Source organism: Bombina bombina, chromosome 2 (genome assembly GCF_027579735.1).
Source record: "Bombina bombina isolate aBomBom1 chromosome 2, aBomBom1.pri, whole genome shotgun sequence".
NCBI classification, from domain to species: domain Eukaryota; kingdom Metazoa; phylum Chordata; class Amphibia; order Anura; family Bombinatoridae; genus Bombina; species Bombina bombina.
Genome location: NC_069500.1, coordinates 186,867,312 through 186,893,059, shown reverse-complemented (window position 1 = coordinate 186,893,059; position 25,748 = coordinate 186,867,312). Strand labels below are relative to the sequence as shown.

At 36.6% G+C, this 25,748-nt stretch overlaps 1 protein-coding gene across 1 annotated transcript in view; it reads left to right on the top strand.

Annotated features, from left to right (window-relative positions):
* Window positions 1–293: 293 nt before the first annotated feature.
* The window catches only part of F2R (coagulation factor II thrombin receptor), a 38,287-nt gene continuing 12,832 nt past the window's right edge, over window positions 294–25,748 (top strand). The window contains exon 1 of the mRNA XM_053700457.1: window positions 294–603. Coding sequence (XP_053556432.1) covers window positions 531–603 — 73 coding nt within the window. The 5' untranslated portion in view covers window positions 294–530. The remainder of the gene's footprint in view (window positions 604–25,748) is intronic.

The window sequence follows — 25,748 nt, the reverse complement described above, 5'->3', positions numbered from 1 at the left end:
AGACACATGCTTGAAAATGATGTACAATATTCCATGATAGCAAATGAATCTATTGGTCTTTAACATGCACACTATCGGCATTCCTAAATGTGGCAATTAATACTATCTGTTTTATTTCATAATCTACCACTTTGAGATCCTAACTTTATTAATGGCTTGCAATTAAAGCTTGCTACATTATCCATCCAGATACACTGACAAGTAATATATGCCAGCCCTCTTCCCTTTGTATCTCGGTTTATGAGGGGGGAGGGGATACAGCCCTTTTGCCCACATCACATCCTCCACACTTGCAAATGAAATGATAACAAAGACGAAGCTGCTGTGTACAAAATTCCAGTAAACCGAGGACCCCTATTTGTGTAAAGTGGCCAAAGAAGGGGAAGGCGTTACTAGTTCCACACAGACTTGTGTGCCTGCCAATGCGGTGAGATAAGGGCTTGCTGCTCCGTGCAGAACTTCCCAGGAGTAAGGTCTAGTGAGTGAGCAGAGGGCTGAGGAGTAAACAGGGGCTGCAGAAGCAGAAAGACATGGAGCCTCGATTCGCCTTCCTGGTGGTGTTGTGCTGCCTGTGCACAGGGCTTTGTATGAGCCACACGGAGGGTAAGTGGTCTCTTGTATGTGTGAGCTGGGTGTAAGGAAGTCCTAGTATCAGGGGAGCCTTTAGGAAGCAATGAGTTCTTTGTACCTTGTATGTTTTTTTATTGTAAACTTGAATGATGGTAGAATTATTTATGTGTGACTTGTAGGGAAGATTATGCTACCGTAGGTTTTAAAGTAAGAACTATTTGTTTTACGTAGAGGAAAATGACCCAGGAGCAGCGGAAGTTCAAGCAAATATTTTTTTGTGAAACGCTGATTTGTATAACGTTTGAATATGGCCACATAGATTTGTCTGCTGTTTGGCACCTGGTTTGTTGCTACAAATAAATAAAGAACAAAAATGTCGATTCAGTGCCTTTTGATTTACTAAGATGTGAACGTTCTTCATCGCAGCAGTGAAATTGAAAAACACATTTATCACACACATTTATCTTTGGGGTAATATTAATTCCTATCTCTGAGTGACAAATATTCAGTAGTTCCAGAGGTGTCAGGCTTAAAATGAGCCATTTTCTGGACGATTTCTGAACCATATAGAAATAACTTTTTATTTTTTTCATTTTTTTTGTTCAAATTAATTTGCAAGTTATATTAATCAAGAGTTTATATCAGTTTTGGAAGTTATCCTGACCTTGTATTACAGATTTGATTCTAGCATATTTGAGATGTATAATTTTGGTTACTAACCTGACCAGACCATGATGGACAGACAGACCAACCATACAAGATTAAAGGGCTATTCAGAGCAACATTTACACTTGTAACAAGTTGGAACATGTCATTTTAGCACTAGGGATCCTGCATTGCTATGTGTTTATCCCCTGAAAATTGGTTAAACACATAAAGTACAGAGAACTGCATGGTCCCAACTTGATACAGCTGGTAAGCCAATCAGCAGAGGTAGTCACATGACCCAGTTGTGCGACTGCCACCGCTGGTCCTCTGGCATTAGGGCATGTCATGCTTGCACTAGGTCACTTTTAATGGTTGGTTTATATAAATGTATTGAAGCTACATTGAGCCTAAATCATTTGTAATTTGTATCATTAGTAAAAACAACATATTTTAAAATATGGGGTGAAGCAGTTTGAGTTTTTTTTTTATCACCATAAAGCAAAAATTGAATGCTCTAATTCATTAAAGTATCTCATTTTACTTTACTGACCTTAGCTTCTCAAAAGGTGTTAAACACATAAGTCAAGTTCCACTCAGTAGCTGCAAGCATTGCAGTTCCCAAGCCAATCAGGAGTGTTAAAGGGACAGCCCACACCTTAGTCATCTTAAAGTCTTACCTTTAGATTAAGCTGCAAATAACCTCCCACACCCCTCTCTATAATGCAGAAGGAACAGTAAAAAATGTATTTTTAAAAGAATATAGTTCTGGCCACTTTAAAATGGCTGCCAAACTCTGCCCACTGATGTCATAATCCGAGCCACAAATGACGTCCAATCACAAAAGCCTCACTAGTTGGATTTAGTAGACTGTCAATGCTATTCAGCAGAGTTTAGAAAAAACAAGGGGGTGGGACAAGCGCTCTAAAATAGAGCTGACCAAATAAAATAACATAAAATGTTATACTGCAAATGAGAGCAGAGTTCCCAGATGCAGCTTGGATCGTGACGTTTTTACTTTGTAGCTGCAATAGTTGTGGCTCGTTATCAATTTTAAGTGGGAGTTAAACACAAAGTAAGCTGGAACCAGTAATGCAAAGTTAGGTAATGTCATTTAAAAATGTTTTTTGTACATATTTAAAGGCTTGACTTGAAAGTCAAAATAAACTTTCATGATTCAGATAAAGTGTGTAATTTAAAAAAGAAACAAAACAATCCTTTCCAATATGTTCCTTTTACTATCAAATTTACTTTGTTTCCTTTGTTAAAGAGCATAAGAGTCTGCATGTTCCCCGAGCAATATACATATTCTATCTATCTATCTATCTATCTATCTATCTATCTATCTATCTATCTATTTTCATTATTAAATACAAATGAGTAACTATGCATCCAGGGAGATCAGGGGATAGTGTATATCATTCCTATGTTAGAAGTCACATACTCAACAATTATTCCAGACCATAACTATTTTTGATTTGTTAGAAGTCATACAGAAATGACAAAATTTGCAAAAACACTTGTAGCTCTGGTTGTGTATGTTTTATATACAGTCTTTAACTTGAAACACTTAAATGCAAGTGGATGAAGGACATTTTATTTAAAACCTACTGAAATTGAAGTGAAGTACAAAACATCTATAGCAGTGCATATATAAAAGAAGGGACATCTCTGCTTTCAGCTGTCCCTTAATAGAAATTCTAATATTTGGAACATTCTGTTATAGATTTAAGACCTCTTGGGTAAATTGGTTTAGTTTATTTGCTAATGGTACAGTCAATGGTTTAGTCTTATTATATTCACTTAAAGGGAAATGGGTGCTAAAATTAAACTTGTATTATTCACACAGAACATGTCATTTTACGACAGTTAAAATCACTTCTATTATCAATTTCACTGTTCTCTTGGTATCCTTTGTTGTAAACATATGCACATATCCTCAGCAGCAGCAGCAGCAACAACACACTACATTATGTTAACTGCTGTTTGGTGGTTACACACAGTTGTCTTTTGCCATTGGCTTACCAGATGTGTTCAGCTTCCTGACAGTAGTGCTTTTAGTGTTGCCACCTCAGACATGTTTTCCTGGACACTAATGAGTTACACATGCTGCAGGGTGGGCAGAGGGGAATATTAATAGTGATCCTGGACAGCAAATTAATAGTGATCTTGGACAGCACTATTCATGTTCCTCCCTGCATACCCTGCAGCATGTGTAACTCATAAGTGTCCAGGACAACATGGCTGGGGTGGCAACCCTAAGTGCATTGCTGCTCTGGAGCTGACTTTACCTATGTTTTAACCCTTTTGCAGGTGCTAACCCCATAGCCATATGCAAACAACAGTGCAATGATAAAATGTTTTGTTATATTTTTCTTTTTGCACTTTTATGTCCCTTTAACCCATTAAAGCCTCTTAAGGAAAAATGCACCAGGAAATGCCAACGTTTAAAAGTATTAATAGCCCTGCTACCATTAAATACATCCACCCAAATGCTGAGCCAATTAGTATAGGCCTGTGCATGCTGCTGTTTATATTTTGTATGAATGAGTCCATTTTCTTCACCTGTCTGTAATGGGGCCTGATTCACTAAAGCTCTCTGGTCTGCCTTTTTAGTATTATATGGCTCCTTAGGGATTGTTTTGAAGGCAATTTCTACCTTGTGAACAGTGTATCTAATTAAAGGGACAGTCAATTTTCATGATTCTTGATAGGGCATGTGATTTTAAACAACTTTCCAATTAACTTTTATCACCAATTTTGCTTTGTTCTCTTGGTATTCTTAGTCGAAAGCTAAACCTAGGAGGTTCATATGCTAATTTCTTAGACCTTGAAGGCCACCTCTAATCTGAATGCATTTTGACCACTAGAGGGTGTTAGTTTATGTGTTTCTTATAGATAACATTGAGCTCATGCATGTGAATTTACCGAGAAGTGAGCACTGATTGGCTAAAATGCAAGTCTGTATAAAGAACTGAAATAAGGGTTCAGTTTGCAGAGGCTTAGATACAAGGTAATCATAGAGGTAAAACATATATTAATATAACTGTGTTGGTTATGCAAAACTGGGAAATGGGTAATTAAGGGATTATCTATCTTTTAAAACAACAACAATTCTGGTGTTGACTGTACCTTTAAGGGGAGTTCACTAATATGCTTTATGTGAAGACGAGACACTTACTTTTACAGTATAGTGTTCAGTAAAATAAGCAGATGAACTCCCTCAATGACGACAAGTTTTTTAGAATCAGGCCCATAGAACTTTTGCTATAAAATTAAAAAAAGCTGTGGGTGTTAGGGGAGGCCGTACGGAGTGGTTGCAGGGCTACTTTGGAATAAAATAATTACTTTGAAACAACATAGTGTCCTGGTGCATTACCTCTCTACAGGCTTTATCGGGGTAATTGTAATATTACATGACCACGTATAATGTTGATTGAACTTTTAAGTTTCAAATTTCCATGAGCACAACTGGAACCAGGAATTTTTCCACTTTTTTACATTTCATTGACTGCTTAAAGGGACAGCAAAGTTAAAATTAAACTTTCATGACTCAGAGCATACAAGTGAATTTACTTCTGTTATCAAATTAGCTTAGTTCTCTTAATGTTCTTTGTTGAAGAGAATACCTAGGTATGCTTAAAGGGACACTGAACCCAAAATTTTTCTTTTGTAAATCAGAAAGAGCATGCAATTTTAAGCAACTTTCTAATTTACTCCTATTATCAATTTTTCTTCGTTCTCTTGCTATCTTTATTTGAAAAAGAAGGCATCTAAGCTTTTTTTTTGGGTTTAGTACTCTGGGCAGCACTTTTTTATTGGTGGATGAATTTATCCACCAATCAGCAAGGACAACCTAGGTTGTTTACCAAAAATGGTCCGGCATCTAAACTTACATTCTTGCATTTCAAATAAAGATACCAAGAGAATGAAGACAATTTTATAATAGGAGTAAATTAGAAAGTTGCTTAAAATTTCGTGCTCAATCTGAATCACAATTTTTTTTTTCGTTACAGTGTCCCTTTAAGAGCAGCAATGCACTGCTGGGAGCTAGCTGCGGATTGATGGCTACATATATATGCCTCTTGTCATTGGCACACGAGAGGTATTCAGGTAGTTCCCAGCAGTGCATTGCTGCTAAAGAGCTTACTTTTCAACAACAGATACCAAGAGAATAAAGCAAATATGGTAATAGAAGTAAGCATGAGAGTTTAATTTTGTCTCTACTGTCCTGTTATACTCCGGCATTAACATAAGTTTCTTGCCATTTCATATATTTTAGGCTTCGTTTCTCTGTCTTGTTCAGGTAGTCCCCACCCAGTTATGCCGTAGTCAAAATGTTATCTGCACATAGTACTAGTGTAATGGGAAGCAAAGCGCCTCTCTGCTATTGTCCGTAATATACTGAAAATATATGATTTAATACAGAATACATTTTGTTATACTAAGTTTTAATAGAGAATAATGATCAGGAATCATGTAAATAGTTTACATATTGTCCTGTAAATGGTATTTGTAAACATATTATTATTATTATTATTATTATTATTATTAGAATTATTATTAATACATTAGATTACAGTACTATGTTGTGTTAAGTACTTTTTTGCAGGACTGTTATATGAATTAGAATATTGTGTACTTCTAGACTATGTAGACCAGGGCTCGATAAACCCAGGAGCCTGGTAGCCACTGGCTTCTAGAATTTTACCCCTGGCTCCTAACTTTTTGGGTTATTCTCCATATGTCTATATACAAATCCAACGATCTGGCTCCTAAAAATATGCCTGGCTCCTAAATATTCTTACTGGCTCCTAATTTTTAAACACATTTGTCAAGCACTATTGTAGACTATAAACTCTTCAAACCACTGGTCTTCATTTACACCAGTATCATGCTTGCCACAACTCTGGGTTTTGGCCTTATGTCTCATGGTATAATTGCCCAAGTAGTCTGTTGTTAAAATCTTGACATGTGGGCTTGGCATGGATGCCTAAAGTGTGGTAACCACACATTATGTCATTGTTGGTCTTAAGTGTATATTTCCTTATATATTGCAGCACCTGATTGTCTTGTTTTGTATATTAGAACAGGGGAATAATAATATATCTAATTTGGTAAACTGGCATCTGTAAATCTACAGTTTTATAGATTATGTTGAATATTACAGTATTTCATATTTAGTACATGTAGTGAGCAGTTTACATTGGGTTTTTGAGGTGGAAACCGTTGGTAGGTGTGGTTAATACTTCTGTAATCTGTTTACAATGTGTTTCTGGATTTTTTTTTAGCAAATGACGGCAGCTGCACAGTATATGGTGTTATATTTATAGGGAAATGAAACTCAAAACTTTTCTTAATACATATTCAGACAGTCAAATCATGAAGGAACAATGTGGGGTTTGATGTCCCTTTAAGTCTCTTATATAGTATTTGTGTATTCCCTGTGTGTAACAGAATACAGCAGCTCTTTAAAGGGACAGAAGCACCTTGACATTGTAATATCAAATGTTTACTTATGCATATAATAAAACAATGTTTTCATTATGACCATTTTTACCCCTTTTTGTGTAATTTACCTCAGAACTGTGTGGAATTTCGAATGCTCAGAACTGAAAATAAACATTGCAGATATTTTAAGGTCAACCATGTCTACATATCTTCCCTTAAAGGGAAAGTCAAGTCCTAGCGTTTTACAAACGCTAGGATTGACTATTGAATCAAATAAAGGGGACTTTCATTCATGAAGTATAAGATACTTTATGTAGAAAGTGCCTTTATTTGTTTCAACGGATCGCTGTTCTTAGCTGCTACGGCAGCCCACGGCTAAAAATGTTTTTTGCTAATAGGTGACGTTTTTTCCTCTTAGCCAATAGCCGTGCGGTAAATCCGGCTTGTGGCGCCCATGGGAGCCGGATTTACCGCACAGCTATTGGATAAGAGGTGAAAACGTCACCTCTTATCAAAATTTTATTTGAGCCGTGGGCTGCTGTACGGCTAAGAACGGCGATCGATTGAAACAAATAAAGGAGCTTTCTACATGAAGTATCTTATACTTCATAATTAAAAGTCGCCTTTATTTGATTCAATAGTGAATCCTAGCGTTTGGATTGACTTTCACTTTAATTAGTTTCATAATATAACTGCTTAATAATATAGTTTATATTAACATGATGACTCTGACTACTAGCATTGTTTTCTGCAGACTCAAGCTTGGATTGGCTTGTCTAAATAAGGCAAGTAGTGGATGCAGTTTGACTATTGAAAAACAGTTGCAGATAACAAGATGTTTAATTGTTTAACAATGGCTGATATGTTATTCTATAACAAGACAACATAAATATCTTGTAATTAAAAGGTTTTTAGTATCCATTTAAAAATAAATAGTAATGTAATCTACAAATTGTTGCTGTTTTTTAAATGGCTGTACATTTTAGAATTGTTTGCAGAAAGACATAGTCAGTTTGCATTCTTTTGCTTGTTAGTTTGTAAATTACGACATGAGCAAAATTTATAGCTTATTCCAGTGCTGTGACATCTGGTGACTAATAAGGAACATTAAGCTTTTTTATTGCTCCCAAGACAGATAATGTCAGTCTGCTCCACTCTGGTCTCTTTGGGTCAGAGTTCAGACGTGTCAAAGCATTTTATAGCAGTGACGTCTTGTGAATGCCTTGTATGTCCTCTCTGGCACAGCTTGCTGTAGCATATCTGCACTCTGAATCCACTTTCACAGGCTGATAACCCTGAAAACTATAATTAAATGATTTTAATGTCTTAAAAAGGAGGACAAAAAGGCTAGGAAACACACAGCACACAAATCAAATAGATAGTATTTATTTTTCTTTGTTACATCTAAGAGAGTCATTTTAAAATGTGTTTTTCTTTGTAAAAAAATGTCCCTATACTGAAAAAAGATTGCTTGTAAGTTGTCATATAGTTTGCAATCAATGGTTTAAAGGGACAGTGTATGTTAATTTGTTAACCCTTGCAATATATGAAGTGGAATACAAAAAAGAGAGACAGAAAAGAAGCATCCCCTAAGCAGGTAGAAACCCCCCATATTTACAGAATTACAAAGCCCCCAAAATATAACATATAATTATTCTCATAAAACATAACCTTTATTAGTGAAAAGTTAAAAACATAGGTTAAAAAAAAAAAAAAAATGAAAATACTGGTGAGTCCTGGGCCCAGGAAAAAAAGAAAAAAATCAATATATAATAGCTATTACGTGAAAAAGCACAAAAGGGATAACTATCACCATTACAATGTGTGGCATAAAACACAAAAAAGTCCCTTACATAAATCTATCTGTGACCATTAAGCACTACGCACTGGGGCCAGAAGGGGGTGGCAATCTAACACTTTTGTGACACTTCACCACAATTATTTAAAATGGACTGGGTGTTCCAGTTCTACTATCCCTGAAAACAGTAAAAAAACAAACATGTTATCGCAATTGAGAAAAATCAATAAACTGTACCCACCAGGAAAGCCTGATGCACGTTTTGCATACAGCTTTATCAAAGGTGGGGTGTTAGCAGATTGCCACCCCTTTCTTGCTCCAGTGCGGATAGATTTATGTAAGGGTCTGTTTTGTGCAATTTATTTTGAGCACACTCCTGCCATAATTGTATTGTATTGCATGTGCAGAAGGTCTGCCTTTTAACAACAGATAAACAGCTTGCACTAGAAGTGTGATCTCAGGAAATTCAGTTCCTTAAACCTGTTAAATGTACACTACGCTTAGGGCTAGATTTATCAAAGCTGAGGCGTACAGGAGCGCGTATACGCGCCCCTGTATGCCTCAGCTCGCCTGTGGCGGGGCAAAATTACCCGCAGGTATTCACCATTGCACGCGAGCGCAATTTTGCGCTCGCGTGCAATCCCGCCCCCTGCCCGCGCACAGCCCATCACGCACGGGCAGGAGCTGTCAATTTTTTTTCGTACTCGACCTCGGAGATTGAATTTTTTTCCAAAAGAAACACAAAAGGTGAGAGTTGCACACTAATAAGTAATTAACTAGAGAACAGGTGCTTTTTCCACCTTAGAGGTGGCGAAGAGGTTAGGGAAGCGGCGGTCTGGTGACCGCTGCTTGTTAAATTACGGTGAGCAAGTTCTTATGAGAACTTGCAGCCATAGCGCTTTGATAAGTGTAAGGGTTAAAAAATAACATACACTGCCGCTTTTACAAGTTTAAATAGTGCTGTTTCTTATGAATGTTAAACATTTTTATGTGCAAAAACAAATTGACTGAATATTGTTTAAAACAATAGAAATGCGCTTACAATGTTTTACTATTTGTGACCTCCCCTTTATGTTATAATATAGAGGGGAGGTTATAAAACTTTGTGACACCCTTGGGAGTTCTCAGTGTGTTTTGTTGGAAGCCAGTGTGTGTTGGCTGTAGATTAGGACCCAGGTAAGAAGAGACTGAAGTGGTTGCTGGGTTTATCACTGGTTGTTAAAACACTGTAACAAACTCTCTTCTTTTTTATTCTTTTAGCCTAGCTGTGTGCATCCAAGCGAGTACTGACTATTCTGTTTCTGTGTGCTGCTTGATACTTTTGTGTTATTTCTCCTATTGGGCTTTGTACCCAAATTTGTTTAAAATCTAGGGAGCAACCTATAAATTAAGGAGCCAGAAGCTTTTGGCCACCCCTATTCTTATTATATATTCAAGTCCCATAGCAAATTATCCCTTTCAAGCCCTACCTAGGGTAGATGGAAAGATTTCTAAAATAATTTTATTTAATAGAATAGCAGGCCAAAAACCGCGCTGAACCAAAAAATTATGGCAGTAGTCAAGTAGGATCTAGTTGTCTGATATTTTGTCAGTATACTCACACACACAGAAACACACTTTAGTTAGCAGTTAAATTACCTTTAAAAAGATACATTTCTTTTTGGTTACAAATTCTGTCATGCCTTATATTTTGTGTACACACACACACACATATTTACATATATACATATAATCTGTTGAAATCAGGCTGTGCTCTACAGGTCTTCGACAAAGTTGTATCTGTCCTGTGCAACAGAAATAAATGTTTGCCTTTCCCACAACTATCAGCCAATCACAAAATACAGATATGTATATACTGTAAATCTTGCACATGCTCAGTATGAGAAAGTGTGTATGCAAACAGATAGTGTTCTTTCATGAAAGTGTACATTGCACCTTATTTGTACAAATACTTACCTTTCTCTTGTGCAAAGCCGGATCGCCAATCCCCTGCCTGCTTCTCCTGTTGTACTTACACAGCAATGACAAAACCAGCTTCCTCTAATCACGGCGTGGCCTCACGAGATGGATGCTCTGGGGGGGAAGCCATGATTGGAGGAAGCCGGGGTTTCGTCATTGGTGACGTATGTAAAGAGGAACTGCGGGGATCGGCGATCCGGCTTTGCAAAAGAGAAAGGGAAGTATTTGTAAAAATACGGTGCAATGTAAACTTTTATCAATGAAATGCCCCTGTTTTAATAGTATTTTTAAAAAGCGGGCACTAATTCATGAAAGTTTACATTTACTTTAAGGGGTGTTCACAACTATGCTTTATGTTAAGGAGAGACACTTTTAAATATAATTCTTAGTAAAATAAGCGGCTTTTTGATCATCGGACTCCAAGAAAGGCTGCCTTTAAAGGGACACTACAAGTCAAAATAAACTTTTATGATACAGAAAGAGCATGAAGTTTTAAGACACTTTCCGATTTACTTCCATTATCAAATTTGCACAGTCTTTTTATATTCACACTTAATGGGGAACAAGATCCTACTGAGCATGTACACAAGATCACAGGGTATACCTATACTAATCTGTCATTGGCTGATGTCTGTCACACGATACAGGGGGCCAGAAAATGGGGGGGGGGGGAGTAAATTTGTCTGCTTATTAGAAATTCAGAGTAGGTATTAAATCATTGTCATTTTTTTTTTAATTTTTTAAATTCTTTATTTATTCAAAGGACATACAACGGGCATATATATCACAGAAAAGTATTGTAAACGTTTTCCAATGACATAGTTAACTTAATACATTAAAGGGTACAGGTATATTCACATATTCTGCGGTAACACGGTGTTTGTGTACGTCCTAACGCATTTCATTTTTTTTTACATACAATCCAACAGATTGGCTTCCTAAAGTCTAGTCCCCAGGGTGTCATTTTCCGATCATATGTTTTGTTTTCGGTGCCTGGTTCTGAGTGCTGGGCGCTGCCTTCAAAGTTAAGTTGCCATTTCCCTCTCAATTGTGCGTTTACAATGAAGTCTGTGTTTCTGATGGTGTATAATATCTGCATCTAATGGACTTTGTCTAGAGTGAGCAAATAAATCTCCCATTTGCTCATAAAGCGATTTGTTCATCTCTGAATGTCCCCTATCTATAGTGTTTGTTTGTTCATAGAGCAATTGTTGGTGTATTTCTCTTTTTAAAGGGACAGTCAACAGAATCTTTGTTTAAAGAGAAAGATAATCCCTTTATTACCCATTCCCCAGTTTTGCATATCCAACACAGTTATAATAATACACGTTTTACCTCTGTAATTATCTTGTATCTAAGCCTCTGCTGACTGCCCCCTTATTTCAGTTCTTTTGACAGACATGCAGTTTAGCCAATCAGTGCTCACTCCTAGGTCACTTTACGTACATGAGCTCAATGTTATCTATATGAAACATGTGAACTAATGCCCTCTAGTGGTCAACATGTATTCAGATTAGAGGCAGTCTTCAAGGTCTAAGAAATTAGCATATGAACCTCCTAGGTTTAGCTTTCAACTAAGAATACCAAGAGAACAAAGCAAAATTGGTGATAAAAGTAAATTGGGAAGTTGTTTAAAATTGCATGCCCTATTTAAATCATGACAATCTTTTTTGGACTTGACTGTCCCTTTAAGTCAGGGTTGGGGCGTCCTCACTTAGCCAATTTTTAAAGACAGTTTTCCTCGCTTGTAGGATAAAGTTATGCGTGAATAATGTATTTGTTTTGTTGAGGTTTTGACAGTTAAGAAATAAGATTGTTTGTTTGTGGTGTGAATGAGGCTATAGGGATGCCTATAGTTTTCAACCAGTAATTTACCATTCCCCAATATGTATGTAGTTTAGGATACGTCCATGTCATGTGAAGTAAGTCTGCTTTAGGTTTTGAACATTTTGGACAATTCCCGGTTGACTCTGCTTCCCAATTCTTATATAATTTGGGTGTGATATATGCTGTCTGGATAAGTCTAATGTGGGCCTCCCTAAGATCCATGGAAAGTGTGGCTCGTTGTACCTTTTGAATACTTTTGTTTGATCTGGGTTATCGAAATTTCTGTGTCTAGTATTCCTGACCATCTCTCGCTAATGTGTATTTGGGTACATTCATTATCAAGGGTTATCAGTGCTTTATAGACTGGGGTTATGGACCTGACTCCCTGTGTATATAGATTGCAGAGCTGATAGATAATACTGTCATTTCTAGGGAAATCTTCCATTTTTTGTAGGGCTATTACATAATGTTTCGCCTGCAGGTATGCAAAATAGGTTCCCCTGTAAGGGAATGTATTTGCTGTAAATTGAGGATAAATCACAATATAACCAGAGTCTCCTCCATGCATAAAGGGGTTGTTGCATTTAGGGATATTATGTCAGAAGTTTGTCTACTTTTGCTGCTTTTAAGTGTGGTAACATAGCTAGTGACAATGGTTCTGCTATTTGTTGTTCTAGGGCAGGGATGGTGAAGTGTCCCCCCCCCGTTAGTCAGTCTAAAACATATTTAGCTTGAGTTTCCCAGCTATAAAGCTTAATGTTTGGTACCGCCATACCTCCTGAGTCAATTGAGCTCATCGTCCTATTTGATTTAATTCTGTTTTTTGTTGGCCCATATGAAGGAAAATATTAACGAATTCCAATATTTCAAGTCTGTTTTATGTATTTTTAACCTGGTGTAACATTTGAAGGATGTATAGTAATTTTGGAAAGAGGATCATTTTTATTAGCCCTATTCTGTCTGATATTGAGAGTGGTAACTTTGCCCAATGGGTCATTAAATCTAATGCCTCTTTTTTTTTTTAAATAGTTTTTTATTGAGGTTTTGCGATAATAACAGCATTCAATGATAGCCTTATAACAGTAAAAACAGGTATATCATTGTTCTATATACATTGATAACTGTAAAGAAAATATATCAATGGATGACAAGAAATAGGATTCTCAAACCTCTATTTTATAAATAGAATAGCTTAAATGGCTGACTAATTGGATGGCCACTTATGGGCTATTTGGTCACAAAAAACTGAAAGACTTATGATAGTCAGATTGGCAACCACTTTTGGGTTTCATAGTAGCTAATATCAAACAGCGGGTGAGCACCGCTTAGGATATGAAATATATGAGTGGAATGGAGTCACATTTGTAGATCATATAACAATAATCCATTAACATACAAAATTATGTGACATAATGATAAAATATTTTCTATATGGGGGGGGAGAGGGGCTCGGTTAGCGTTGTACAGCTCTGAGACATTGTGAAACAGAGCATGTGTTATTTGTTTAACATGACACCACCAGTGCTACAATTATAATGTTAGTGTCATCAGACATTTAACAATGAGTAAAACAGTATAGAATGAAATAATACAAAACATGGGCGACATGTATAAAAATTATATTGTAAGAATTAAAAAGTATTACAGACAATGTAGTGGTAAATAGCTGTAGATATATATGAACACCTCATAGAACACTAATGTCATCAGATTTGCGGTGTCTATAGAATGGGGATAGTACGACATACTGAATATAATATAGTAAAAATTAGCTCAAAGCATAGATAGCAAATAAATAGGTGATAGATCCTGAAGAACTATAGATGGTAGATGTGTAAATATCTTAGGCATGAGACCACTAAATGTAGCCGAAAAACCATATACTAATTCTATTAACTTGGTAAACCTTACTTTAACTGCCGTAGTACAATACGGGTCCTAGAATATGTCAGAGCCTAAGCAGAAATTGGGAATTTAGCCTTAACAATAAAACATATACACACGTAACATAAGAATTATCATAAAACCACATAGTTATTTACAAACGGACAGAAGCTGCATATTTCAGGACATGTATATCAGACTGTAGTGTCATCATTTTTATATGCATTGTTGAGTGGTATAGCTGTACAAACCTTTTTAAAGGGATTGAGAAAAGTGACCTTAAACTCATAGCTGGTATAGCAGGCGTGGTGGTTGTAATATCTAAGAAGAGGTTGATATCAGTAATAATCTCCCAATTACATGTGCCGCGGGTAAACACTGCTTAAAGTTTTAAAATAGTGCTGCATTTGATTAAATCTCCCCTGAGCTGTAGTATACATATACGAGGGATACTAGATTCAACAAAAAGGACGGCCAATCCCCCATATTTACTAGTGTAACATCAAGTAAGCAAGAGCTTCTTTATAACCCCACTTATGTAGAGAGAGAATCCTTACATATACATGAAGTAAAGGGTTAGATGCAATGAGGTGCTGCACTATTCTTGCCTGCAATCAACAGATTTGTAACCATAGTGTTGGGAAAAAAACTGTCATAGGACATGTTATTGGGCGTGAATGAGTGCTATTTGTAACTAAAAAAAAAATGTGTTTATATATGAGACAAACATTTTAACTACACAGAATCAAAAGACATAAAATAGCATGCACTTCCTGTTTGCTACCTCGTTCAAACATGTTATAACACATGGCACTAACAGCGTCGTATTAGGTATTTCCTGAGTGTAGAGGGAAAAGGTGTGCAATCCAAACATATTATCTATAGATATACACTACACCAGGGCTCGACAAACCCAGGAGCCTGGGAGCCACTGGCTCCTAGAATTTCACCCCTGGCTCCTAACTTTTTGGATTATTCTCCATATATCTATATACAATTCAAACTGTCTGGCTACTAAAAACATGCCTGGCTCCTAAATATTCTTACTGGCTCCTAATTTTTAAACAGATTTGTCAAGCGCTGCACTAAACCCCTATAATATGTGCCTCTTGATAGTACTCCAGCAAGAGATATAAAGGTACCCCTCTCTCCTGAATCTAGGAGTCAGGTTCCTTAACTAGCCAATGCCACAATGTAGTAGAGCTAAGACAGATTCTGTGTCTGCAATCCATATGTGTCCTGAGGAAAATTGAAAGGTCAGTGAGGTGTGATCGTCAATAGAGGCCACATTGCAAGCTTTTCCTGATTTGCGTCCCATGTTGACAGAACATAATGTAGACAGTGAGCAGCAATCAGCAGCAGAGGCCGGATTGTAAGCTTCTCCTACTCTGTGTCCCGTATTGACAGTGCATAGTGTAGAACTGGCCTCCTTCTTAAACCTACTACCGTCCAAAACATCTGAGTAGGAGCCAGAGATTATGGAAATTATGAAAGGATATAGGAAACAAGAGAGACGCATGTGTGTACCAGTGGAGAAATGATAGTGTCCCCAGAAAACCCTATTCAGGGTACTCAAATGCCTGATGAAACAGCGTTTTGACACGCTGAGAAACGCGTTGCTATAGCTAAGGTGGGCAGCTAGCACATCCCACCTTAGGGTTCCATTGTTTTATATTTCTTTTTAAAAAAAATAAATTTGTTTTTATCATTAATTTTATATGTTGAACCTTCTTATTTCAGCCCATTAGTTACCAATCACTCCCACAGGGAGTCATTTGCTCTAGAGATTGCTATTATATTTATAGTTGCAGTCAACTATTAGGGTTCTGCGTTCCTGTGTTCCAGTATTTTGGCCTATCGAGGTGACCAGTAAGCTGGGTTGCTGCCAACTACCCAGCCTGCTTCTAATAGCACTGTCTGAGTGCTCCTCCTAAACGTGAGTACCCTGAACAGGGTTTATTTGTCTTTAAAACCACATTGTACTACTGGTACACACAGGTGCCCCTTTTGTTTCCTTTGCTTATCCAGATATTGGGCTTGTCTGTTCCTGAGTTCCAAGACTACACAGTATGCTGGGTTGCTGCAAATATCCAGCCTGCTCCCAACAGCACGGTCTGAGTGCTCCTCGCAAATGTGAGTACCCTGAATAGGGTTTTCTGGGGACACTATAATTTCTCTACTGGTACACACATGCGCCTCTCTTGTTTCCTATATCCTTTCAGATATCTTAACATCTAACTGTGAGGAGAGAGCAGCTTTCTATCAAACTTCGGCACCATATGGGCCACAACAAGTGTTTCACTATACCCAGAGACTTACGTCTATTCACTTATTTGTTTGTATACTATTCCTATATAACTGTTTTTTATAACTGTTGTTATAGGTTGTACCATACCCTATTATTGCTTTCATATATTGGTATTTCATCCTATACAGATATATTACTTTATGTTCACATTATATTAGATTCTTTTAGCGCCCCCTATCTTGAGTCATTCAGTACTGTCTCTTTATATTTTTTAATTATGAAAATTATATCGGATTTTGCGTTGGCTTTAGGATTCAACTTACGTTTAGTCTGAGCCTGGTGTCCCTCAGTGATCGGCCGCATCGCCGGGAGGCCAAAGATCAGCTTCAGAGTCCATCGAACAGCCACAGCCGGCACTTGACACTGATATAACACTGATATAACTCCTGCGCACCTCTCCATCAGGTTTTGTGAAGCAGCACGGACTTGTTGTCCATCTGGTAAAGTTAGTTCCACCAGATCTCCCGCTGTAAGCCTATCTCTTGCAATTGCATTTCGCAATCTGGAGGAGGCTTGTGCAAATAGATAATCTGTTTCTCCTGCGGATGTAGGACTCCGCTCATCGTTGAGGATTTTCGTGAGAGAACTGTCTCTCCATCTTGTTGGCCAGTAGTCATAGCAAGGCCTCCATGGTGGTTTCCATCATGGGGTATGATTAAATACACTGGTTGCTAAATAGGTGCTTCACTCACTTGAAAAACTCGGAAGTTCAGCCTGTATGATCACTTCTTGTGCAGCAGACTTCACCCGGTTTACTTGCGGACCGCGGTGGTATTAGGTGGGTAGAACAGCTGCTGCCACCTTCAAGCTCGATCCGTCTGGCTAGGGTCTGCAAGTGTAAATTAACACCTCGATAATGGCATTGCCGATTTCCAGCAGCACTTCTCAATAAATGTGAATAGTGTTTTAGGAAGGATGACCACTGAGCTCCACGCGGCCCGTAAAATGGCCGCTCATCAGACAGACAGTGTGTGAGCTGCGGTTGGTAAAAGAATGTTCCGAGCAGTCGCTTCAGGTCCTCTCTTCTCCACCGAACCCTATAGCACTGGTCTCCAGATCATTAGTCATAATTTTGTAAAATCTTGGGCAATACTGAGCAGAGCTTTCTGTGTGCGACCGCTTAGACGCCTGGCTTGCTCTGCCCCCCCTAATGCCTCTTTTTTAATGGTGTATAGTTGGCATTATACCAATCAGTGGGATCTATAGATGGCTTGATTCCCAGATATTTAAAGGTTTTCCCTATTGGTTTGAAGTCTTATTGCAGATCAGGTATGTTGGTAGTGTGAGTCAACCAAATTAGTTCTGTTTTGTCTGTATTGACTTTGTATCACAATATGTATCTAAATTCTGTGATAATCTCCATGATTTTAGGTACATTTGTTCTGTAGTTATGTATAGGACAATATCATCTGCAAAAAGAGATAAATGTAGTGTTTTGTCTCCAATTGTGAGTCCCTCCGTTTCTAGTCTAATGAGCGGAGGGGGGACAATGAGCAGACCTGTCTTGTACCCCTTTCTAGGCCGAAGGGTTGGGATGGGGTTCCATTAATTACGATTGCAGCCTGTGGTGTAGAGTATAAAATATTAAGGGCTTGTAGGATCCCAAATTGCTTGAGAGTGAAAAATAAATGAGTCCAGAGTACCTTATCAAAAGCTTTTTCTGTGTCTACCAGTAGAGCGCAGGCTTCTTTAGTCTTTGTTACATTCCCAAGTTTTCTGTGATTCCAGTAGTGTGTTAAAAGAAATTGTAGTGTAGGAACATTGGTTACTGACGATCTGGCCTTTACAAAGCCCGTTTGATCTTTGTGAATTAGGTCTGGGAGGTTAAGGGCTAATCTATTGGCGAGGATTTTAGTGGAATAGCTTATAGTCCGGGTTCATTAAAGAAATTGTACGATAAGATGCTGGGTCAAGGTCGTCAGATGTTTGCTTCTGTGAATCTCTGGGATATATTAATCTCACCTTTCAATATGCCATTAAAAACTTTTGAGAGTATATCGGCTATCTCATGTTGAAGTATTTTATAGAATTCCCCCGGGAGTCCGTCAGGTTGCAGGCATTCTCTAACGGGAGGTTGCCTATAGCTTTTATTATCTCTTGGGGATCTATTGGGGCATTTAGTGTTCGTCGTTGATCGTCTGACAGGGTAGGTAGTGTAAGATTTTTCCAGAATGTATCTTTTTTTGCAGATTCTACCCCTTGGGTTTTGTATAGTCCTGAGAAGTAGTGTCTAAATATCTGTTGAATGTTAGTGGTGTCTGTATAAAGTATGTTATTGTCTTTAATGGCAACTATTGTGTTTGAGCCTTTAGCCAGCTTCGTTAGTCTGGCCAGCAGTCTACCAGTTTTATTTCCATGATGGTAGAATCTAGCATGTGTTTGTGTCAGATCCCTAGCTGCATTCTGCGTCATATATGTGTGTCTTTGTGTATTGATTACCTTGTATTTGTGTCTGTTTGTATCATTGTCTTTTAATAATGCACTTGTTAAATGTGCAATTCTACTGTACTGAGTGGTTCTTTAAATAAATCAGATTTGATTTACTTATTTTTTAATACAACTGTTCTATCATATCCATTTTGTGCCACTATTTATTTGTTTATCCGTTGTTGTATTTCCTCATTAAATAGTCATACATTTAAGTTACGTTTCTTAATATCTTACCTGAAAGGGAAAGTAGGGAGAGATTTGCATGGTAAAATGTCTATCACACCTTTATTTGCTAATACAGAGTTCACTATTGGGTTAGGCTTTACGATTGTGCGGATGCAGTTGTGGTTTACTTTTACTATTACTAAAATAGTGACCTTTATTTGCTATCTGATATTATATCCTAAGAAACATGCATTGAAAATGGAGGTTACTTAAAGGGACACTAAACCCTAAGAGCCCGATTTTATCAATCAAGGGCAGACAGGGGAGTACATATTCATACCTGTCCTCCCCAGCTCTCCTCTGACTGGCAGCAATCCGCTACCGGAATTTAACATTGCCCGCCCCTGCATGCGCACAGCCAATCAGGTGCGGGCAAGTGCTGTCAATATCCCCAGTCGGACAAGACAGGGGATGATGACCACTGCTTGATAATATGGAAACTTATTTTTTTTTATTAACATGTCATATTTGTTTTATAAATATTTAAAGGGATAGGAAAATCAAAATAAACTGCATGATTCAGATAGAACATGTAATTTCAAGACACTTAAATTCACTTCTATGTTAAAATGTGCTTCATTCTCTTGGTATCCCTTCTTGAAAATGAATACGCACATATCCTACACAAGTGGGAGCTAGCTGCTATCCCAATCATGAAAGAAAATGTTGGAGTTTCCTGCCCCTTTAAGTAATAAGCTATGCTTTCATGTCAGGAATGTAGGTTCTTTTTTTTTTTTTTTTTTAACATTCTCTTTATTGATTTTTTTTTTAAGCACGAAAAATTGGTTGATATTCAGTGAAAAAACAAAACAAGGATAAAAATTAACATTATTAAATGACAAACAGAAAAAAAGAGGTCAGCAATAAAAAATAAGCAAAGAAGTACCTTGATTATTACCTTTAACATTTAGACTAAGCATAGCCTCTCCATACTGTACATGATATTCTCAAATGATACCCGAAATTATAACATAGCTGAGATACCTTAACATATTAAAACAACAATCAGCAACAGGTACCATAATTATTACCTTTAACGTTTAGACTAAGCGTGACCTCTCCATATAGTACAACTTCTTCCCATGTAATATCTAGCAATATAACATCATTAGATTACCCTAATATATGGAAGAAAATCATAAACAAAAAAAGAATACAATAACAGGTACCTTGGTTGTTACCTTTGACATTTAGATTAAACATAACCTCTACATATGGTACGCTGTATTCTTATCTAACACCCGGTATAGTCATATCATTAGCGTACCCTATTGTGTATATAGGAGAAGAAAACAAGAAAAAAAAACAAAAAAAAACCCCCACAACTGATAAACCTCTCCCCTCCCCGTCCCAGACAACAAGTGACTTCCTCCCCTTAATTAACCATCCTGGCATTAGATACCCATAAAGGTGGAAACAGGTCATGAGCTACTAGGTCTATAAAACTCTGGGAGCTTAAGAATGGAGTTAAAATATTTTTCTGAACTTCTATTGGATAGGACTTTATAACTGGGAGCCAGCTAAGAATAAATTTACCTATTTGTTTCTCTGTAGCAAATTGAGTATAGAAGGCTTCAAAAATAATCTGAGACTGTAGGGTAAAAGGTGGGGCTCTCTGCATCTGCCAGTTTTTAAATATGAGGAATCTGGCGATCAGTATAATAGATATAAAAGCGAAAGAATAAATAGTTTTTATCTGCTTCTGTAATCCTGGGAAAATTATATCAACAGGCAAGAGTTGTACATATATTTTGAATAATTTATTAATCCAATACTGGATTTTCAGCCAAAATTGCCTTATTTTAGAACAGGACCACAGCATATGCATTAAATTGGCATTACTGTAAGAACAGCGAGGGCAGACAAAGACTTGAGTAGAGTAAAACCGCGCCATTCTGGCTGGGGACAGATAAAACTTATTAATAAGCTTAAACTGGGACTCTTTTACTGACATGGGGATCACGCATTTATTTACTATCAAAAAACTCTGATTGACCATATCCGGGTTTATCATAGGAAAAAGATCCTCCCAAGATTTACAGATTTTTTTCTACCCCTGCTATCCCTTGTTTCTCTAACATTATATCGTACAAAATAGAAATTGAGGTATTACCACTTCTAAATTTATCTATATAGGTCTTCATCTCATCCCAATTAGACAACCAACCCTCAGTAAGGGGACGCTTATATAAAAAATGCCTAAATTGAAAATAAGCAAACACGTTGTCCCTTGCCAAGTTAAATTGTTGGAATAGATTACTTGACGATAACAATAAATTATCTAACATAGCTTGGGCCATAAACACCAATCCATTCTCCTCCCAGTTTTTAAAGGCTTTATATTGCGTTCCTGGCATGAAATCTGGACTGCCTCTTATGCGAAGAAAGTCTGAAAAATGTGGATCTACTTCCAAAATTTTACAAAATTTCTGCCAGGCTATTATTACATTCTTAATAGAAAGTAACGTCAATACTTTTAATGGGAGATCCTTAATTACCGTATGTAAAATAGCATTCAAAGAGAAAGGAGCAACGCTTTGCCTTTCAAGTTCAATAGTAGCAAGATTATTAGAATCAGTAATCCAGTCCAAAGCAAATTTAACTAAGGTAGCAATATTATACAATCTTAAATTGGGCAAAGCTAGCCCTGCAGACCATTTTTTGTGTGACAACCGAGACAAGGATATGCGGGCTTTCTTATTACCCCATATAAATTTGGATAAAGATTGATCAAATTTCATCATGTCAGTGTTTGTGACAAACAACAGAAGATTTTGTAAAGGATACAAAATCTGCGGAAACACAACCGATTTTATCAAGTTCACTCGAGCCGAAATAGAGAGGGGAAAAGAGGCCCAGAGATTAAGATTATTTTTGATCTTCAAAAATAAAGGGGAAAAGTTCAAGTTATACCACTTCTGTGGATCTTTATGTATTATTATACCCAAATATTTAAGCTGATCTACTACCTTAAAAGGATGATTTAGACAGCTTTCCCTTGATTTAATTATCCATAGTAGTTCACTCTTACCAAAATTAATTTTATAACCTGAGAAGGAACTAAAATCAGAAAATATTCTCAACACTAAAGGTATATGAAACGCTGTTTTGTTCAAAAAAAGAAGCAGATCATCTGCATAGAGTAAGACATTCAATATATTTGATCCTAGTACTATGCCGCTCAGATTGTCCCTCAACCAAATAGCCAAAGGCTCTAAGGCAATATTAAAAAGCAACGGCGACAAAGGGCAACCTTGCCTTGTACCCCTGCCAAGTATTATTTTTGGGGAAAGCATACCATTAATCAGTAAATATGATATGGGGTTCCGGTATATTTTATGAACAAAATGTACAAATTGCCCTTGGAATCCAAATTGTTCTAAAGCCCTGAATAGATATGGCCATGTAATAGAATCAAAGGCTTTTTCAGCATCTACCGTGAGAAGAGCCAAATCAGAAAATGTTCCTTTTTTTAATTTTCTCTCTATTCCACATATAATCCAGCAACATAATCACTTTACGGATATTTTTGGCAGAATTTCTTCCCTGGATAAACCCGGTTTGGTCAGGACGAATGATCTCATTTAACCCTTTCGCTAATCTAGATGCTATAATTGATGTCAGAATTTTGTAGTCTACATTTAGAACCGATATTGGTATATATAACGCTGGGTCCTCTCTTTCCCTATCTTTTTTTGGTATGAGTGTTATGTTAGCTGCTGTGAATTAATTTGACATTGTATCACTTTGGGAGAAATATACATTATACAGCCTTTCCAGGGTGAAATTAAGTTCTTGGGATAGAATTTTATAAAATTCTGCTGGTAAAAAGTCAGGCCCAGCTGCCTTATTTAATTTAACTTTTCTATAGCCTTGTTAATTTCATCTCCAGTGATACAAGCATTTAACTCTATTAACTGTTCTTTAGAAAACTGTGGGAATGAGATCCTTGCCGTAAAGTTCTCTAGATTCAATGTATTAACCTCAGTTTCATTATAAAGCTTCTGATAAAACTTATGAAAGACTTTCATAATATCTTCAGAATCCAAATATCTATCTTTGCCCTCTTTTATAGCTGTAATATAGTTTTTACTTTTTCTATTTTTAATTAAGCTAGCTAGGTATTTTGCGGAAGTACCATGATATCCTTTAAACTTCAGATTTAATTTAAGTTCTTCTCTATATGACTTCTTTTTAAGATATACCTCACGGTTATTCTTTGCTTCACAATATTTATTCCAATTATTTAATGTTCTCTCATTATAGTATCTTCTGAGGGCATTTCTAACGTGACTTGCCAACTGTATTTCAACTGCTCTAATTTTCTTATTCCACGCATTCAAGTATGACTTGATTTCCCCTCTTAATACCGCTTTTGAGGCTTCCCAAAAAACTTCAATATTATTAATTTGAGCAATATTAAAAGTCACATAGTCTTTCCATTTTTGTTTTAACCATACATTAAATCTGGGGTTATTAAGAAAGAAACGAGGGAATATAAAATTTTGACTTTTATCTTTAGGTGTAGCAAGTGACAGAAAAGCTAATGATATAATAGCGTGATCAGAGAGGATTATATCAGCAATTTCTGATTTACTTTTTAAGATAGACAGAGATTCTGAAATTAAAAACATATCGATTCTAGAGAACGTTCTATATACTTTAGATTCACAAGAAAAAATTCTGGCATCCGGGTTCTCAATACGCCAAACATCTAATAACTTAAGTTTCTGACAAAATTGTTTTAAACATTTTGCGCGTTTATTATATTCCCTTGTTGTTTTCCCAGAAAGTCTGTCTATCTCCGGGCATAAAGCAATATTAAAGTCCCCTCCCAGAATAAGATTATGGGCAACAAATGGGAATAATTTGACTTTGATTTTTTCCCAAAATGTAGAAGAATGAATATTTGGACCATAAATATTACATAACACAAAGTCAACATTATTAATCACTATCTGAAGAATAATAAATCTGGCTTCTTCATCATATTCAACATTTTTAATCTTATATTCTAATTTTTTATGTAGCAATATGGCGACCCCTGCTTTCCTATTATTTACTGGGGTAGCAATGACCTCTCCCACCCATTTTATCTTTAATTTCATTATCTCTGTTTCCTTTAAATGTGTCTCCTGTAAGAACACTATTTCTGGTTGATGAGAGGCGAGGGCTTTTATAATATGTTTACGTTTCATTGGTGAGGTAATACCTCCTACATTCCAAGAGAGGAACTTAAAATTTTGACCCATATTAGACATTATTCAGATTCTTAAAACACGCCCTGATCAAGTGAACGAATACTACCTTGAGAGGGGGAAGGGAGGAGACCAGAGACCAACTGAGAAAAGCGAAATAATATAAAAAAAAAAAAAAACACAAAAGGGGATAAAAGAATTAAAAAAAAAACTGCCTATCTGCTCAGGTGGGATGACATACCATCTGCAACAAATTTTGTATGTATCTACATAAATACATTTGGTGCCATTATACATAGCGAGCCCTAACAATTCTAAATAATAAGACATCCTCTAGATAAAATTAACAAATTTAAACCAGACAGTTTACCTACGCATAGTGTTATTTAGAGACTGCAAATTCCTGTGCTTCGGTTGCATTATTAAGAGTAATACGCTTGTCATTGAGATCTATTATGATTTTAGCTGGATAAATTAGTCGCGCTTTTAGCCCTTTGTTAATAAATTGTGTGCAATAAGGAACCATTAGTTTCCTTTTTAATGAGGTCTCAATAGAAAAATCCTGAAATAATAAGAGTCTATTATTCGCTATCATAAATGAGTCAAGTTTCTTGTACAATTTCAAAATTTCTAGTTTATCCTGAAACTTGAGATATTTAACCAGACAAATCCTATTTCTTATATTTCCATTTATACTTGATTTAGTAGGGCCTATCCTGTGGGCTCTTTCCACTGCTAGGGGAAGTTGAGAGGGAGGAAAACCTAGCGCTTGTGGTAATACTACAGAGGTAAAATGTATAAGATCATTATATTCATTTGTTTCAGGAAGTCCAACTATCCTTATATTATTTCGTCTGGAGCGATCCTCCAGATCCTCCAGACGACTTTGTAAGGTATTAATTTGGGCTTCTTGTGTATGAATTTGAGACTCTTGGGAATTAGTTAAGTCCTCAAGGTCTGATATTCTATTCTCTGCTTCAGAGAGCCTATTTGAGAATTGTCTCACTTCAGTAGAAAGGGCAGTAATGTTAGAAGAAATATTAAATAATTCTTTCTTAATATCATTAAATTGCGGTGATATCAGTTCTGTTAGCTGATTCATTATTGGTTGGAGGTCTAAAGTAGGATTAGACAGTTCTACATTACCATCTGAACTAGTATCTAATAGTTTTGTTTTCCGGTCTTTTATTTTGGGGGGCATTGTGGGTGAACTATGTCTTGCTTGGGTGATAAATCTTTCCATAAAAAGAATAATAATAAAAAACAAAACAAAACAAGTGATACTAAAATGGTGACTTTTTTTATTTTTTTATTAAAATAACACAAAAAAGAAAAAAACTAAATATCATACAACAATTACGTGTACTAAACCTCAATAATAGTGCTGCGATCACAAATGACCACCAAAAAACTTGACTATTTTTATCAGCGTCTGTATTTTTTTTTTTTTCTT